The sequence below is a fragment of the Bison bison genome, unplaced genomic scaffold (genome assembly GCF_000754665.1).
Source record: "Bison bison bison isolate TAMUID 2011002044 unplaced genomic scaffold, Bison_UMD1.0 scf7180017864291, whole genome shotgun sequence".
NCBI lineage: Eukaryota > Metazoa > Chordata > Mammalia > Artiodactyla > Bovidae > Bison > Bison bison.
The window spans coordinates 8,465,755-8,482,928 of record NW_011494863.1 but is presented as its reverse complement, the minus strand read 5'-3'; the positions used below and the strand labels follow the sequence as shown (position 1 = coordinate 8,482,928).

The window sequence follows — 17,174 nt, the reverse complement described above, 5'->3', positions numbered from 1 at the left end:
TGGCAGCCGGAAGCCAAACTATCATCCCACTGCCGTGAACAAAATATTATCAACATACCGAGAGGAAGAAAGGCAACATCACACAGAGCAGGAGTAATACAGGAATCAGACAATCTGTAATTATTTTTAGACTTTTAATTTTCTCATATACTGGACGTGCTGCTTTGGTAAATCAGAAAAGGTTGAACTTCATCTAGAGATATTTAAGTGCAAAACAAAACCCCATGGGCTAGAGACACGTTATTAAAAAGCCAGAGATATCCAAAATATCTCTCACGAAATCAGAAATACGGAAGTAAGCAGAAATAGTCTCTGGGCAACGTAAAATAGGTTACCATATACGAAAGCTAATAAATTTGACTTATCGAATTTCCCTCTTAGGTTACTGCACTTTTATAAACAGTTCTAACAAGTTTTGTTATCTGGTCTCCCATCCCATAATATATTTGGAGCAGCAGGAGGGAAGCAGAAGCTTCTCTGAGTAGCATGTGCTAGAGAAGCAAAGGTTGACATTTTAGCCTCTAAGGAAACTGTAAAAACACACTGTATTCATTTGCTAGGGCTGCTGTAACAAAGCACTGAAAATAGGTGGCTTAAGAAAAAACAAATATATTGTCTCATGGTTCTGGAGGCTGGAAGTCTGAAATCAAGGTGTCATCAGGTCCTCCTCCTTCTGAAACCTGTACATGAGGGAACTTCCTCACTTCTTCTTGGCTTGTGTTGGTTTGTTGGCAATCTTTAACCTTCCTGGGCTTATAGACATATCATTCCTGTCCTTCATCTTCACATGGAGTTCTCCCTGTGCCTCTTCACATCATCTTCCTTTTCTGTGTGTGTCTATCTCTATGTCCACATTTCCCCTTTTGATAACACAAGTTACATTAGGGTCCACCCTCAGGAACTCGTTTTTACTTGATTATCTCTGTGCTTATGTACTCAGTCACTCAGTCATGTCTGACTCTTTGTGACTCCCTGGACTGTAGGCCACCAGGCTTCTCTGTCCATGGGATTTCCCAGGCAAGAATACTGGAGTAGGTTGCCATTTCCTCTTCCAGGAGATCTTCCTGACCAAGGGGTTCTAACCCACATCTCTTGCATCTTCTGCATTGGCAGGCAGATTCTTTACCACTGAGCCACCTGGGAAGATAAAGACCCTATTTCCTAATAAGGTCACCTGCTGAGGTACTGGGGATTAGGACTTCAACATACCTTTTGTGTGTGTGTTGGTGGGCAGGGGGAGGGACACACAACTCAACCCATAACACGTACCAACTAAAAATACGTGTCTAAACTAATGTTAGTTGCTATTGGATGGGAAATGAAAGTCGCTCAGTCCTGTCTGACTCTGCGACCCCATGGACTATACAGTCCATGGAATTCTCCAGGCCAGAATACTGCAGTGGGTAGCTTTTCCCTTCTCAGGGGATCTGCCTAACCCAGGGATCGAACCTAGGTCTCCCACACTGCAGGCAGATTATTTACCAGCTGAGCCACAAGAGAAGCCTAGGAATTCTTGAGTGGGTAGACTATCTCTTCTCCAGCAGATCTTCCCAGCCCAGGAATCGAACTGGGGTCTCCTGCATTGCAGGCAGATTCTTTACCCACTGAGCTATCAGGGAAGCCCGGCTATTGGCTAAATAGCACTAAATAGCTCATCTGATTTTGAAGAGGTCTATCATGTTTATAAGAATGAAACTAAAAGAGCCTATATTAAGATCAAGGCCTTTGAATCAGATAATCCTATGTTTGAATCTGGCTTTAGTATACCAACTGCATGGTACTGGGCAAGGCACTTAACCCTGTCATGGTACTGCTGACTATCAGGGTGTGCAAAATGCTAGTTAGCACAGTGCCTAGTTCTTGATACATACACAGTGAATGATAGCTCTTCTTAAGCCATTAAGAAAATGAGACATGTCATTGCAGTATAAATTAAATGGTGAGCAGAGAGTAGTAACAGAGAAGGCAATGGCATCCCACTCCAGTACTCTTGCCTGGAAAATCCCATGGACGGAGAAGCCTGGTAGGCTGCAGTTCATGGGGTCGCTAAGAGTCGGACACGACTGAGTGACTTCACTTTCACTTTTCACTTTCATGCACTGGAGAAGGAAATGGCAACCCACTCCAGTGTTCTTGCCTGGAGAATCCCAGGGATGGCGGGGCCTGGTTGGGTGCCATCGATAGGGCTCACAGAGTCAGACACAACTGAAGCAACTTAGCAGCAGCAGCAGAGTAGTAAACATCCTTAGGAATTAGAAAAGCCTCTCTCCAGATGACTCATTCCCACAGGCTTCAGAAAGCTGGGGTGTTACTGTGCTGGTAAGTTCACTCATCAGAAGCTCATCTGTAACTCAGTGATCATTGACTAAAATGATTAGCTGCAGAAAGATGTTATTTTTCCTATGAATGATCATCCCTAGGAATAAAATGTGACTTCCAAGATGCTGCAGTGTGTATAAGTCAGACAAAAAGGTGAAACCTCAGCCTTGAAGGTCTCTGCCAATGAAAACAAAGAATTCTGGTTCACAACTGAATTGCAAAAAGGTCTTGATTATTCTTTTTTTAATTAATTAATTTTTTAATTGAAGGATAATTGCTTTACAGAATTGTGTTGGTTTCTGCCAAACATCAACATGAATCAGCCATAGGTATACATATTTCCGCTCCCTCTTGAACATCCCTCCCACCTCCCTCCCCATGCCACCCCTCTAGGTTGTTACAGAGCCTCAGTTTCAGTTCCCTGCATCATACATCAAATTCCCATTGGCTATCTGTTTTACATATGGTAATGTAAGTTTCCATATTACTCTTTCCATACATCACACTCTCTCCTTCCTCCCCTCTCCCTGTGTCCATAAATCTGTTCTCTATGTCTGTGTCTCCATTGTTGCCCTGCAAATAATTTCATCAGTAGGTCTTGATTATTAAATGTGCTAAAAGGTGATTATCTCACTTCACTGTCATATGCTGTTTGGACAGTTCATTTTGGTCATGGGGCCTTCTTGGGGAGAAGTGGGTGTGCAGTAGAGAGCTGCAAATCAAGGAAATTATACTTTGAAGAGCATCATCCTATCAGGGCTGAGAGGAAATCATCCTAGACTCTTAGATATGAAAGAACCATTCCTGTTCATTTGGTCAGACCTCCTTATCACCTCCTTGACAGAGATGTTCAAGGCTGTGTTTAAGGTTATAGCCTGGAAGAGGGCATGGCAACCCACTCCTGTATTCTTGCCTGGAGAATCCATGGACAGAGGAGCCAGGTGGGCTACAGTCCATGGGGTTGCAAAGAGTTGGACACAACTGAACGACTTTCCATTTCACTTTAAGTTCATAGAGGGCATTGATGTTAGAGTCTGGTGTAAGACAACTTCATTAGAGGAAGTGTGGTGGACAGACTTTTGGTGTTTCCCACAGTCCCCACCTCCTGGTGTTCATGTCTTATATCATCCTCACCCCTGAGTGTGGGCTAATTGTATGGCTTGCTTCTAACAGACATTGTACGGCAAAAAGTGATGGGGTCTTGCTCTTCTGATTGTGTTATGTTACATAGTTTAATTCAATAAAATGGACTCTGTCTTGCTAGCAGACTCACTCTAGAGTCTTGGTCTCCTCACTGAATTTGAAGAAACAGCCTGAGTCCTACAGGTTACACAAGGCAATGAATTCTGCCAACATCCTGACTGAACGTGGAAGTGGACCCTTGCCCAGTCCACCTCAAGAAGAGAACCCAGTTCCAATCAGCCCCTTGATTATAGCCTTTTCAAGAACCCAACTCAGATGTTCCCCAACTCCTGACTCAAAGAAACTGTGAGATAATCAATGTGCATTATTTTAAGTTCCTATGTCTGTGGTGTTTTGTTGCACAGAATAAAAACTAACACAGCATGGAAGAAAGGCAGCACAGAGCCACACACTGTGGACACACAATAGGAATGTGTGGAATAAATTAAAACGATGCTCCAGGAATTCTATGGTGGTTCAGTGGTTAGGACTTCAAGTTTTCACTGTCGAGGTGCAGGTTCAATCCCTGATCAGGAAACTAAGACCCTGCAAGCCTATGTCCAAAAAAGCCAAACAAACAATGATACTGAAGACAACTTCATCTACAGAAACCTTTACTTTCCATGTCCACCCAAAGATCACATGTATATTCTGTCCTCATTGATTTGTTTAGTCACTGACTTATTCAGTAACTGCTCTGGATTAGACTACATGCTGGAGATTAGAACAGGAGTGAGGAGTAGAGCTTCAGTTTAGGAGGGAGAGACCACTTTTTGTGAAGAATATTGTGAACCAGGGGCTACCAGTAGAAGTATGATCAAGACCACGGTGAAGATGTGCTGAGTGTGAGTGATGTGTGTGTGACTCAGCATACACATATAACTGCTTGTTTTCTCTGCAGTGAATGCTAAACAATTTGGTATGCATACCAGAATGCCACCGTTCTGGTATGACTGTTGAAATGTTTACTTGACTCCCTTTCATTCTGTATTATCAGCTCTGATGACAGCGAAGTCTCTGTCATTTCTACATTGAAGGTCAGTCCAGAGAATTGTTGTCTGGAAAACAGATACTCAAGAAACAATTCTTGAATGAATATTTATGATAGAAACTTTATCCCTAAGTTTCCCCTCTCCCCCCAGTCAAGATGCTGATTTCTAGAAGAATAATATAAACTTCTGGTAAGTAGCTACTTCAGTCCAGGACAGGGCATGCAAAAACTAATTCCTTTGTGTATCTATGGAAATTCCAAGGTTTCTATGATTACAGCAAAGAAGATAAAGGTGATGAATGAAAATAACATCCTATTCTTTTTTTTTATAATCATGAATTTTCTTTCTTTCCTACTTCAACATATCTATAATCAGTTGGAGATGAACTTTCGCAACACGTCCTGTTGTACTGCAGTCATTGACATCAAGGGCCTAACTAGATTTTTTTTGCATTCCAATAGGAATTTAGAAATCAGTGAGTTATAACTTTATTAGAGTGAGATAATTCTTAGAAAGAGGAAAAAACGAACATCTGCTCAAATGGTATTTTGACCCAACATGACTCTTACTTACTATTTAACTGTCCCAAACGATTCATCTTATTAGCTTAAATTCGTGATTGCATTTTAAACAGCTGACAAGGGAGGGAATACAAATTTGTCTTTGCACTGTAAAAATTACTTTCTATTACTTTATTCACTGGAGAGACTGTGGCAATCAACAAACTAAAGAGTACTATCCCATAGGAAGGATTGTAATGAGTTTAATGTTGCTTATTTTTAAAAATAAAAGCAAATAATGACTGTGTCCATGTTGTTAAAATCTTCATTCACTGATTTAATGTAAGTAAAGGGGAATATTGAAGGAAGAAATGGCTGTCATTTGGAAACTAGAGCTGATTTTTCAAACTCTAGTTTGAAAATGGAAAAATGTTTGACTTGACTAAAAAATAAGTCTAACTAGTCTAACTGCACAATTCAAAATGAATGGTGACTATGCAGTCCTGTGTCCTTTACAACTAGAGAGAAAAAAGACTCTAAAAATGAGAAAAATGAGCTAAGTATTCTACATATTTAGGAAACAACAAAAAGTCAAGTCTGTGAATTTTAAAAAGTCTACAAGCAAGATAAAACAAAACCCCATTTATGTTTCACTTAGAATTTAGGCAGAAATAAGATTTATGGTGTTTAAAAAACTAAGCTAGACATTGCTGGCAGGAAAAATTAAAGACAGAACTCATTCTATGTTAGCAGAGAGAGAAATGAATACTTTCATTCAGAATACAGTTCCCTTTCCATGGATTAAACTCTCCTTCCTGGTTTTAACCTCCCTGAGCTCTCAAGAAGCCTTTATCATTACCCCAAATCATCTTCTCACTGAAATACTCGTCATTCTCATACACTTAGCGTTGAGTTTTGGGCTCCTCTGTCATCCGTTGGTTCCTATGTGTCCATCTCACTTGTGCAGCCAGACAGCGCAGATCTCTGAAGGCAGGTGGCCATGCCTCACCCTGTACCACGCCCTCCTCAGGGCAACAACTGTGCTGAACATCAGGCGCATGGAGAGAGGCTAAGAGCCTTGCATATCCTTCATGTGACGCCTCACCTACATATTAGCCAAGTTATTTTCTGAACTGGAGTTCCATTAGCTGTAAAATGGGGACAATCACACCATCAACCTCTTGGATTTGTGGCAGATGGAAGGAAATAATTCACAAGTACTTAGCAGAGCGCTTGGTACCCAGAAGCCCACAGTCACGACAGCCTATCACCACAGCTGCTCCATCCACAGTTACTGGCCACCACAGATAATTTGGAATCTTTGACCCAGTCCAGAGACAAAATGTTGTTGTGAAATTAGTAAGTCACATATATTTTTAAATTCTTTATTTTATATTGTAATATAGCCAGGTAACAAAGTTATGATCATTTCAGGTGGACAGCAAAGGGACTTAGCTATACGTGTATATGTGTCCATTTTCCCTCAAACTCCCCTCCATCCAGGCTGCCACATAACATTGAGCAGAGTTCCCTGTGCTGCACAGTAGAACCTTGTTGGTTATCCGTTTTAAATATAGCACTGTGTACATGTCGATCCCAAACTCCCTAACTATCCCTCCCCGCATTTCTATTTTCCTGGCAACCTATAAGTTCACTCTCTGAGTCTGTTTCTGTTTTATAGACAAGTTCATTTAAATCATTGCTTTTTAGATTCCATGTATAAGGGATGGCATACAATATTTTTCCTCTGTCTGACTTATTTCACTCAGAATGACAATCTCTAGGTCCATACATATTGCTGAGAGTGGCATTATTTCATTTTTTAATGGCTGAGTAATATTCTATTGTGTATATGTACCATATCTTATTTATCCATTCCTTTGTTAATGGACATTTAGGTTGCTTCCATGTCTTGGCCATTGAAAACAGTGCCACAATGAACATTAGGGTGCATGATCCTTTGGGACCATGTTTTTCTCTGGGTAAATGCCCAGGAGTGGGATTGCAGGGTCATATAGCTTTATTTTTACTTTTCTAAGGAACCTCCATACTGTTCGCCATAGTGACTATACCAAATTACACTCCTACCAACAGTGTAGGAGGGTTCCCTTCTCTCCACACCCTCTTCAGCATTTATTGTCTGTGGATTTTTTGATGATGGCCATTTAGACTGGTGTGAGGTGATATCTCATTGTAGTTTTGATTTGCATTTCTCTAATAGAGTATCTTTTCATGGGCCTTTCGGCCATCTGTATGTGGAAGTCACGTATTTTATATCTGCCCCTTTAAGCAGATGATCTTTTCTTGACTGGGGAATCTACTGTATTTTCTTAATTTTTATTAATGCCTTGGAACTCAAGATGTGTCTTCCAATCTAATCCTCTAAGTAGCTGAAAGATGTTTTGTTATCTTTGATTCTATCAAATACATCATGCATTTTACAGATTCTTTGAAGGCAGAGATTTAGAAATAGAATTAGAGTACTCAGAAGCCTCCATTTCTTTTTCTATGTTGCTCGTCATGCTTTTAACTCTGCCCTGGGAGTCCCAGCTTCAGAGTGCACTATTATCCTCTAAATGCCGCAGACAAAGGGACACTGCTTATTTCACCATGTACATGATTTTTTTTAACCCATTTGAAACCACTTCAAATGGAAATCAATTCACATTGATATCTAGTACTCGGAAGGCAGAAAGCTCTGGTAATTAGAGCTCTCTCACAGTTAAACCTATTTGGTCCCTACTGTCTTGAAAAGCCCTAAAGAGGTTGGTATATGTCCTGGTTTTTCCAAAACATGTATGAGTTTTGCCTGTTGTCCCAGCATAATTATTAACACCAACTCCTTTCATTCTCAGGAGTACCCTGATTGGATGATAAATTATATGATTACCCAACATGAAGGCCAACAAATGTCTGAAATTTATGGCTTTAATTTCTTCTATTTTAATTTTGTCTTTGTTATCTGTAAACCTGGGCTTTTATGCAATCAATCATCCGTGTGGCTCAGGCAGTGGTCATTCCTTCAGATTTTGCTGAACACTGGTTATACGGTGAGAAGCATACCACACATGGCCTTGTCACTGAGTTTACAATTTAGTAGAACAAACAGATATTGGGTGACTATATAGTGAAAACATCACAATGCCTCAGGAGAGGTACAAGATGCGATTGCCTTTAAAACATAACACTTGGGGACACAAGGTAGGACACATCAGCAGTTGAAATACATCTGGATTGTTTTTGATCCCAAGAGGATGCCATCTTACTTTAACCCTGTATTCATAATGTCCTTGTGTCCACCTTCCATTAATATGCCATGGTGAGGAGATAGTTCAGTACAAAGAGGCCCTCTGAAGACAGGCTCTAAGTAATAATAATGGTGAGTCTGTAAAAGGCAAGAAGAGGAAACTTAATCCTTGATTTCTCATTTAAGTGACAAAACCATGACAGCAAAAGCAAATAAGGGAGAGAAAGACAGAACAAAGCTGCTTGGTGTGGTTAAGTTTCTTGAGGGTGAAAATTGTGTCACATATTCGGTTTTGTTTTTCTCCTGAATTCTTCTCAGAACATGGTTCTAAGCACATGGCAAAAAGGCTCAGAGTATCTTGTGATGACAGAAAATGAAACTCAAAGAAGGCAAAGAACTCAGATTCAAACAGGAGGGAGACAGTGAAAAGGTGCCCCTGTGGGGGCTTCCCGTGGTCCCTGACTCCTGCCAGAGATCTGCCATGTCAGCACCCAAAACAGACTGTGGGTTGGCAATATAGGGGAGGATGAGTGAGCATGAAGACTCTGAGAGGGATTCTATGCCTACAAATATGAAAAGTTTCTTCTAGGAAGGAACTGGGTGATGGCTACCAAAATGCCAGTGTGGGAGAAAGATCTCTTGTCAACAGGATTCCCAGTTATTGAGAAAAACACCAGGTGTGTAAATTTTACTTCAGAGATCGTACATGATTAATCGGTCTGCTTTCCATTTATCCACTGCCTGAAGAGCACATTTTCAATACAAATGGGCCCTTCCAAAGATAGAAAATTAAATAATAATTATGTTAAGTGCCAAGACCAAAAAGAAAAAAAAGGATTGGTCTATGGTACTTTCACAGAGAGTCTATAAATTATGACGCTACATCTTTAATCAAGGATCTGTACTAGTTCTAACAAACTCTAGATGTTAATTCGTGGTGGGAAAATAGTCTATCTGGCCAAATGTTTAATAAATGAGACATAAAAACTCAGCAGATTCTTCAAGGATTCGAGATGACAGTGGCAGAGTCACATGTGTTGATTGTTCACTTAATGATGTTTAATGTATTATGGTATATATTTCATATATGTAATAAATACAGATTAGTATAGCAGACAGAGCTCTGATGTTAGGATCAGAGAGATCTAGGTTTGAATCTGGCAACGTTGTTTGTCAGGATTTCTCCTTGGTGAATCTATGAGCCACATTTTTCTCATCTGAAGAATGGGAGTACTGTAATGAAAAGTGGAGTCCTCTAAGTTTTGAGAATAGAATAGGATAATATATGAAAGTACCTTGCAGTGCCTGGCATATGGAAACCCAGGTAAACAGTAGCTGCTTTGATGGTGATTAGGTTCAAAATTCTTAAAAAGAACCTAGATGATAATTTAATGTCTCCAAATCACAAAATCTCAGATTTAATACTGGTCTAACTACAACTGCTCTGCTCATTTATCATTTATTATAGAGATCAAGTGAGATACTATGCAGGAAATTGCCATCAAAACTACCAACTCCTTTATAAATATCAAGTATTATCCTTTTCTCTCTATTGTCTGTTTGGGTTTATAGCTACTTGTGTTATTTGTTTGTCTTTGACACAAATGCCCCAGGTGAAAGAGATACATTGCTTTTGCTGACTTGTCTGCAGCACACCCACACCAGGGACTCACTATAGGGTGGATGATAGAAGTTATGACTCAAATTTTCTCTCCAAAGAATTTTCTTCCTACCCATTCTATGTCTTTCTCTTTATGCACTTTCTTCATTTAATATTTATTAAGCCCCAATATGTCATTTTTCCTTCTCTTTGTCTAGGCTTAGTTATAAACAGCACCAATACTCATTAATTCTGGTCTTGTTGTTTACTAATGGTGACCTTGGGAAAATTAAGTTCAATGTACTCAGTATTACTTTTATTCGAAAACTGGGGACATCTACCTCCAGTATTGCTATACGAATTAAGTAAGAGTTAGATGTCACGTTCCATAAGGACCTGTTGAATGCAGCAGGTTGCACATCCGCTCCTGTGCATTCAGCCCAAGGCTGCCCCTTGGACTTGACTGACCTGTGAATGATGCGCTGGCTCTGCAGGTAGTCCAAGGCCATGGCCAGCTCACAGATGAAGAGCTTCACAGTGTCTTCCTGGAAGCGGACATTCTGCTGCAGGTGGTAACGCAGGTCCCCGCCCAGCAGAAGGTCCACCACCATGAACATGTCTTCCTCATCTTGGAAGGAATACCTGGAAAGGAATTAGAAATGCAAGTGGGTTAAATACATTTACACACTGAAGAGGCCTAGAGGCAAAGGACATCTTATAGACCTGAGCCAAGCTTTCCTGAGCTAAGAATCCAGGCTATGGGAGTACTGGTCTATTACTTGTTCTAGGTCCTCAGTTTCTGCATGCGTCAAATGCAAATAATAAGAAGATCTTCCACATTTGATTATAGTAAAGACTAACTATGATGTGTGTAACAGTTTTTTTTTTTTTTGGTGGTGGTATGGCTTCCCTGGTGGCTCAGACGGTAAAGAATCTGCCTGCAATGCTGGAGACCTGGGTTCAATCCCTGGGTTGGGAAGATCCCCTGGAGAAGGGAACGGCTACCCACTCCAGTATTCTTGCCTGGAGAATTCTGTGGACAGAGGAGCCTGGTGGGCTACAATCTATGATCACAAAGAGTCAGACACGAATGAACAACTAACACTTTACTTTTAACTAAAGACTAAATATGATGAGTGTAACATTAAAAAAAATTATGTTTAATTGCAGGATAATTGCTTTACAATGTTGTGTTAGTTTCTGCAGTACAACAACACAAATCAGCCATAAATATAAATATATCCCCTCCCTCTTAAACCTTCTTCCCACTCTGCCCTTCTAGGTTGTCACAGAGCATTGAGCTGAGCTCCCTGTGTTATACAGCACCTTCCTACTAGCTGTTTTATTAATACTTTTGGTAATATATATGTTTCAATGCTACAATGAGTATAATATTTAATGTTATTCCTGGCATACAATAAACACCCATTAACTGTAAGTCTACAGAGCTATAAAGCTCAGAAAATGAAGAAAACCCCATTTATTCACCTGTTATTAACAATCATATCTTGAACACATTGCTACAGAAGGTCCATAAAACACGAGTCATGAGGCCTCCTTGAACCATCTCATGCTTATTTTTCCACATTAACAACTTCATTACTTAACATTATAACAAATCATAAACCACACTCATGATAAGAAAAAAGATATAAAGAGAGCCATTAAGAAGTAAGTGTACAGGAAAGGGAAGTAAGTCACTCAGTCCTGGGGATGAGCAGTGACAGGAAAGCTTCTCAACACAGGAGACACCGGAGTTAAATTTTGAAGGATGGTGACAATAATAAGTACAAAATAAAGCCAACATGGCTGTTGTTTCCATTAGATGGCTTCTCTGGGGCAGGCAGAGAAGGCAATGGCACCCTACTCAAGTACTCTTGCCTGGAAAATCCCATGGATGGAGGAGCCTGGTAGGCTGCAGTCCATGGGGTCGCTAACAGTCGGACATGACTGAGTGACTTCATTTTCACTTTTCACTTTTATGAATTGGAGAAGGAAATGGCAACCCACTCCAGTGTTCTTGCCTGGAGAATCCCAGGGACGGGGGAGCCTGGTGGGCTGCCGTCTATGGGGTCGCACAAAGTTGGACACGACTGAAGCGACTTAGCAGCAGCAGCAGCGGGGGCAGGCTCTAAAAGCACTCTACACATGATGTGTCATTGACTCCACAATGCTGCTCTTATGCTCCCATTTTACAGAGGAGGAAATCAAGGCCCAGAGAAGTTTAAGTAATTTACATGAGATAAAACACCCAATAGGTGGTAGCAGTGAAGGGGTCTCCAGGTCCAAAAATGAGATTTGAAAGAGGAGAACAGCCTGGATTAAGCAGGGACATGGGACAGAACACAGTGCGAGGAGGGAAAGGAGAAGAGTGTGGGTTTGTTGGAACGATGTGTGATGGGGAAGCTGGAGAAGAAGGCAGAGAGCACATCCCGACAGGAGCTTGTTCACGAGTCTGTGCATGCTGGAGAGACACTGGAGAGGGTTAAGCAAGACACATGATCAGACTTGAAGGAGCAAGAGCTGGAGGGATGGGAAGAGGAAATGAGACACAGGTGAGCAGGATTGGCCTCTGCTTGTTTGTAAAGAACCTCCTGTACCAACGCATTCCAACTGCTCTGATTTGTTTTGTTTTCCTCAAAGCACAGACATGATTTCTAGTCACAAAAAGCCCTCTGTATCAACACTATTGTGACATGTTTCTTTTGACATCATGTCACAGAGATCACATTTTAAAGTTTTATTTGAATCACAGAATTGAGAGACTGCAAAGCAGTGCCCAGGGATGCAAACCAATGCCGAGGGACAAATTCTTCGCTTAGAAAACAAATGTAGACTATCAATGATGGAAGAAGTGTACTGAGTACATTTTCTTCTTTAGAATGATCATTGTGCTACAGGAAGAGGAGACTTTCAAACAAAAGAAAAATGAGCAATTCAATGAAGCATTAATCTAAGGGAGTAACATTCTAATGAAAACTAGGTTCTCAGAGTTCACTTGTTAAACAAATAAAATCTGTTTACCACTGAAGACTGGGGTGGGGAGGGATTAAGATAGAAGCACAGGAAGTGCTTGGTAACAATGTGAGAAGTGTAGGAAGTGTTATTCTTCAGCTTCATGCAAGGACTGGCTGGGTATCTCTGCCACAAGTTTAATGGGCACCAGGATAGGTGCCTGGACCTGGGAGATTTGGTTCACAATCCTCCCAGCTGCACCACTACATGTTATATCTATTGTGTTTTACAGGTTTTCAGGAAGTAAGGATGTGCTAATTATATGCAATCCTGCCTGAGACCTATTTGCACCTTAGGCTATCCTCGGCTAATAGAAACAATGATGGCTCATGGCATGTGAGCAGGGTCTTACTGGGATAGCTGGCAAATGAGGTAGGTGAGGACTGGATACCAAAAGGAGAGAGAAGAGAGCGCTAACCACGAGCATCACTGGATGCCCCTGGAAACAACCTAGGCAGAGTGGGGTCACATACTGGTTGTGTTCAGCTCCCTGCTGGAGGCAGGGTGGAGGTCCCCAAACTGGTCACAGACCAGAAAACTCCTCTCCCATTACTTCATTTAACTTTAAGTGGGGGACAAAGGTCTTATTAAATTCACCCTGAGGGAACAAACATTTTTTACTGTAACTTGGGCGAAGCTATTTTTATCCAAAAATAAGGACTGATAAAGGTGCCGACTGTGGCAAGTTCACAACAGTGTTGGATCAAGCAGGGGACGATTAATCAAAGAAAGAAGCAGCCCAGGCGAGAAGCACCATGCTTCCCTTGCTTAGCAAGATTTTAAATTTATTTAATCATGGAGCCAGGTGTGGCTGTTAAAAATCCTCTTTCCCCTTTCACACATCAGATCTGAGGCCTTCTATCATAGATCCTAAACTCTCAGAGGGAGAGAAGATAAGTATTTTATTTCCAGAACTATATTCAGTAAAATATGTGAGCATAATGCAGTTTGGTAATAACTAGAATATGAAGGTTCATATCATAATCTGATTTTTTTTTGCGGCATAAAAGAGTAAGAGCTTCCCTGTACCTTGGCCATTTATTCCATAGTCTCAGAGATGCATTTTTCATTACTTTTAAAATAATGCTGTATCATGGCTTATTTATTTCTCAGTTGACAGCTCCAAAATTAGCAAGTCTGGTCCCCATGCATGTGAAATGCATTGTAAAGTCTGCTCGCTAAGAGAGGAGATAAGTGACAAAGGACTACCACCCTACCCCACCCAACCCCACCGTATTGCGGTAGACTACTCACAGCTCTCTGTGTCATGTTGAAATTCTCCAGTCCATTCTACACACCATGGTTATCTTTTTACAAGGTGAGTTTTATGTTCTCCAGCCTCAGGAATCCCCTTCATCTCTTTCCATGGTCTGCAGGACCCTATGTGATCTGGCCCTGTTTACTTCCCCAGACTTATCTTGAAGATCTTTTCCTTCCATTCCTCAACTAGTAGTTCATGCCCCTCTAGCCTTAGGAGACTGTGCTGTGGTGTGGCCTTGCCTGGCCCTGTGGTGTGGTCTCAGCCCAAGGGACACTTCTCACAGAGACATTTCTAATACTCCATATGAAATCAGGTCTCCTATTATACACAATGCCATATTCTTGTGCACACAACTTTTCATAATTTGAAAGTATTTCCCTTCATTCTTTTGGATTAACTGCTTTCATTTCCACTATGCCATCAACCAAATCAGTCACTCACCTGCTTGGAACTGGAGCTTTGGAAAGAACTATGGAGTTGGCCAAAAAGTTCATTCAGGTTTTTCCATAAGCTGTCATGACAAACCTGAATACCCTTTTTGGCCAACTCAATAAAATATTTTCCAATGGAATGTTTTTTAAATTGTGAGTCATAATCCATTAATGGTTGTGAAGTCAGTTTGGTTGGTTTTAACAAGCACTTAAAAAAAAATAAAATAGACTGAATAACATAAATGCTATTAACATGTAAGACTATAAAGATTGTTTGTGCATATAATGTGTGTCTCTCTGAGTATATCTCCTGGGTTGTGATGAAAAATATTTCTTCCTGTGGGTGACAGAGAAAAAACCCTAAAAACTATGATATTAGGGGAACCTGCTGTTTGTTCCAGAGCTATGGTGTCAAATCTGCATTGAGAGTTTAGCTGAGCAAGGGACAGTTCTGATGTCTCCATCTAGCAAAGCATGGGAAATGCAGGACAAATATCAGTTATTACTTTTAAAAGTTCTCAGCTTTGTAGAAAAAGATACTGATTCATCAAAGATGGAATCCATTTAGAAACACACAGATAGAAAATACAAATGGAAAATGCATAGGCTTTAGGCAGGCCTAGGTTTAAATATCAAATGTGACTTTAGAGCAAGTTCCTTAAAGGAAACTGAAACTCAGAGAGGATATTTGTACATAAAAAGCAAATTAGATATAACATTTGTAAAGTAATTAGCACAAAGTGTGGCACATAGCATGCTGGTAAGGAACTTGGCTCTGGGGTTAGACTGCTTGTGCTCAAATCCCCTTTTAAGGGGAGTTCTGCCTTTTAAGGTTTTTAAAACTGGATGCAGCAAGTTATATAAGTCGTCAGCATGTCCATCTATACCGGTACATACTTCACAGGGCTGTTGGCAAGAGTAAGTGCAGGAAATACACATAAATTGCTTAAAACAGTACCTGGAAGTACCTTGAAGGTAGATATTATAATTACCTTCGTTTTTCCACCTATGAATGTAAGATAGCTCTGGTATTAAGCAGATTAACTTATTTTATGCATTGTTTCCTATTATTTTACATAAAATGATTATATGAAGATATTTATTGACTGGTTTATAGCTGATTTACAATATTGTGTTAGTTTCAGGTCTATAGCAAAGATTTTCAGTTATATATATATATATATATATGTAGTCAAAATCACTCAGTTGTGTCTGACTCTTTGCGACCCCATGGACTATAGCTGGTCAGGCTCCTCTGTGCATGGAATTTTCCAGGTGAGAATACTGGAGTGGGTAGCCATTCCCTTCTCCAGGGGATCTTCCCAACCCAGGGATCAAACCCAGGTCTCCCACATTGCAGGCAGATTTTTTACTGCCTGAGTCACCAGGGAAGCCCATATATATAGATATATATCTATATTCTTTTTTGATCCTTTAAGATATTGAATATAGGTCCCTCTGCTACAAATCCTTATTGTTTATCTATTTCACATATTGTAGTATGCATCTGTTAATGCTATACTCACAATTTATCCCTCCCCTGCCTTCCTTTGGTAACCACAAGTTTATTTTCTATGCCTGTGAGTCCGTTTCTGTTTTGTAAATAAGTTCATTTGTACTACTTTTTAGATTCCACATGTAAGTGATATAATATTTGTCTTTCTCTGTCTGATTTCATTTCGTATGATAAACTGTAGGTCCATCCACATTGCTGCAAATGGCATTATTGCGTTCTTTTTCATGGCTGAGTAATATGCATTGCATGTGTGTGTGTATATATATATATATACCACAACTTCTTTATCCATTCATCTCTTGGTGAACACTTAGGTTGCTTCTGTGTCTTGGTTATTATAAATAGTGCCACTAAGAACATTGGGGGTATGTGTATCTGTTTGAATTAGCACTTTTGTCTTCTCTGGGTATATGCCCAGAATTGGCATTGCTGGATCATATGGCAACTCCAGTTTTAGTTTTTGAAGGAACCTCCGTACTATTTCCCATGGTGGCTGCACCAATTTACATTCCCACCAACAGTGTAGGAGGGTGCCCTTTTATGAATATATGTGTCATCAATGGTATAATCAACATGATTCCTATTAATTGAGCTCTTATTATGTTCTGATACCATGCTAGTTACTTTATGTATTATTGTATTTAATTGTTACTATAAACTCCAATACTTTGGCCACCTCATGCGAAGAGTTGACTCATTGGAAAAGACTCTGATGCTGGGAGGGATTGGAGGCAGGAGGAGAAGGGGACGACAGAGGATGAGATGGCTGGATGGCATCACTGACTCGATGGACATGAGTCTGAGCGAACTCCGGGAGTTGGTGATGGACAGGGAGGCCTGGCGTACTGCGATTCATGGGGTCACAAAGAGTCGGACACAACTGAACAACTGAACTGAACCAAACCGAGTATTGGGTTGGCCAAAATTTTGTTTAGGTTTTTCCGTAAGATATTATAGACAAACTCAAATGAACTTTTTGGTCATCTCAATATTATTCATGAATTTGCCATGACAACACTGAAAACCTAATATTCATAAAAATCAGATTTCAACAGTTTATAAATAATTATGCCCAGTTGTTTAGGGTGTGTGTGTGTTTGTGTTTGAACTG

At 40.4% G+C, this 17,174-nt stretch overlaps 1 protein-coding gene across 1 annotated transcript in view; it reads right to left on the bottom strand.

Moving 5' to 3' along the window:
* STK32A (serine/threonine kinase 32A) overlaps positions 1-17,174 on the bottom strand; it is a 131,354-nt gene that overhangs the window by 51,616 nt on the left and 62,564 nt on the right. The window contains exon 5 of the mRNA XM_010850474.1: positions 10,309-10,482. Within this exon, the coding sequence (XP_010848776.1) occupies positions 10,309-10,482 (174 nt within the window). The remainder of the gene's footprint in view (positions 1-10,308; positions 10,483-17,174) is intronic.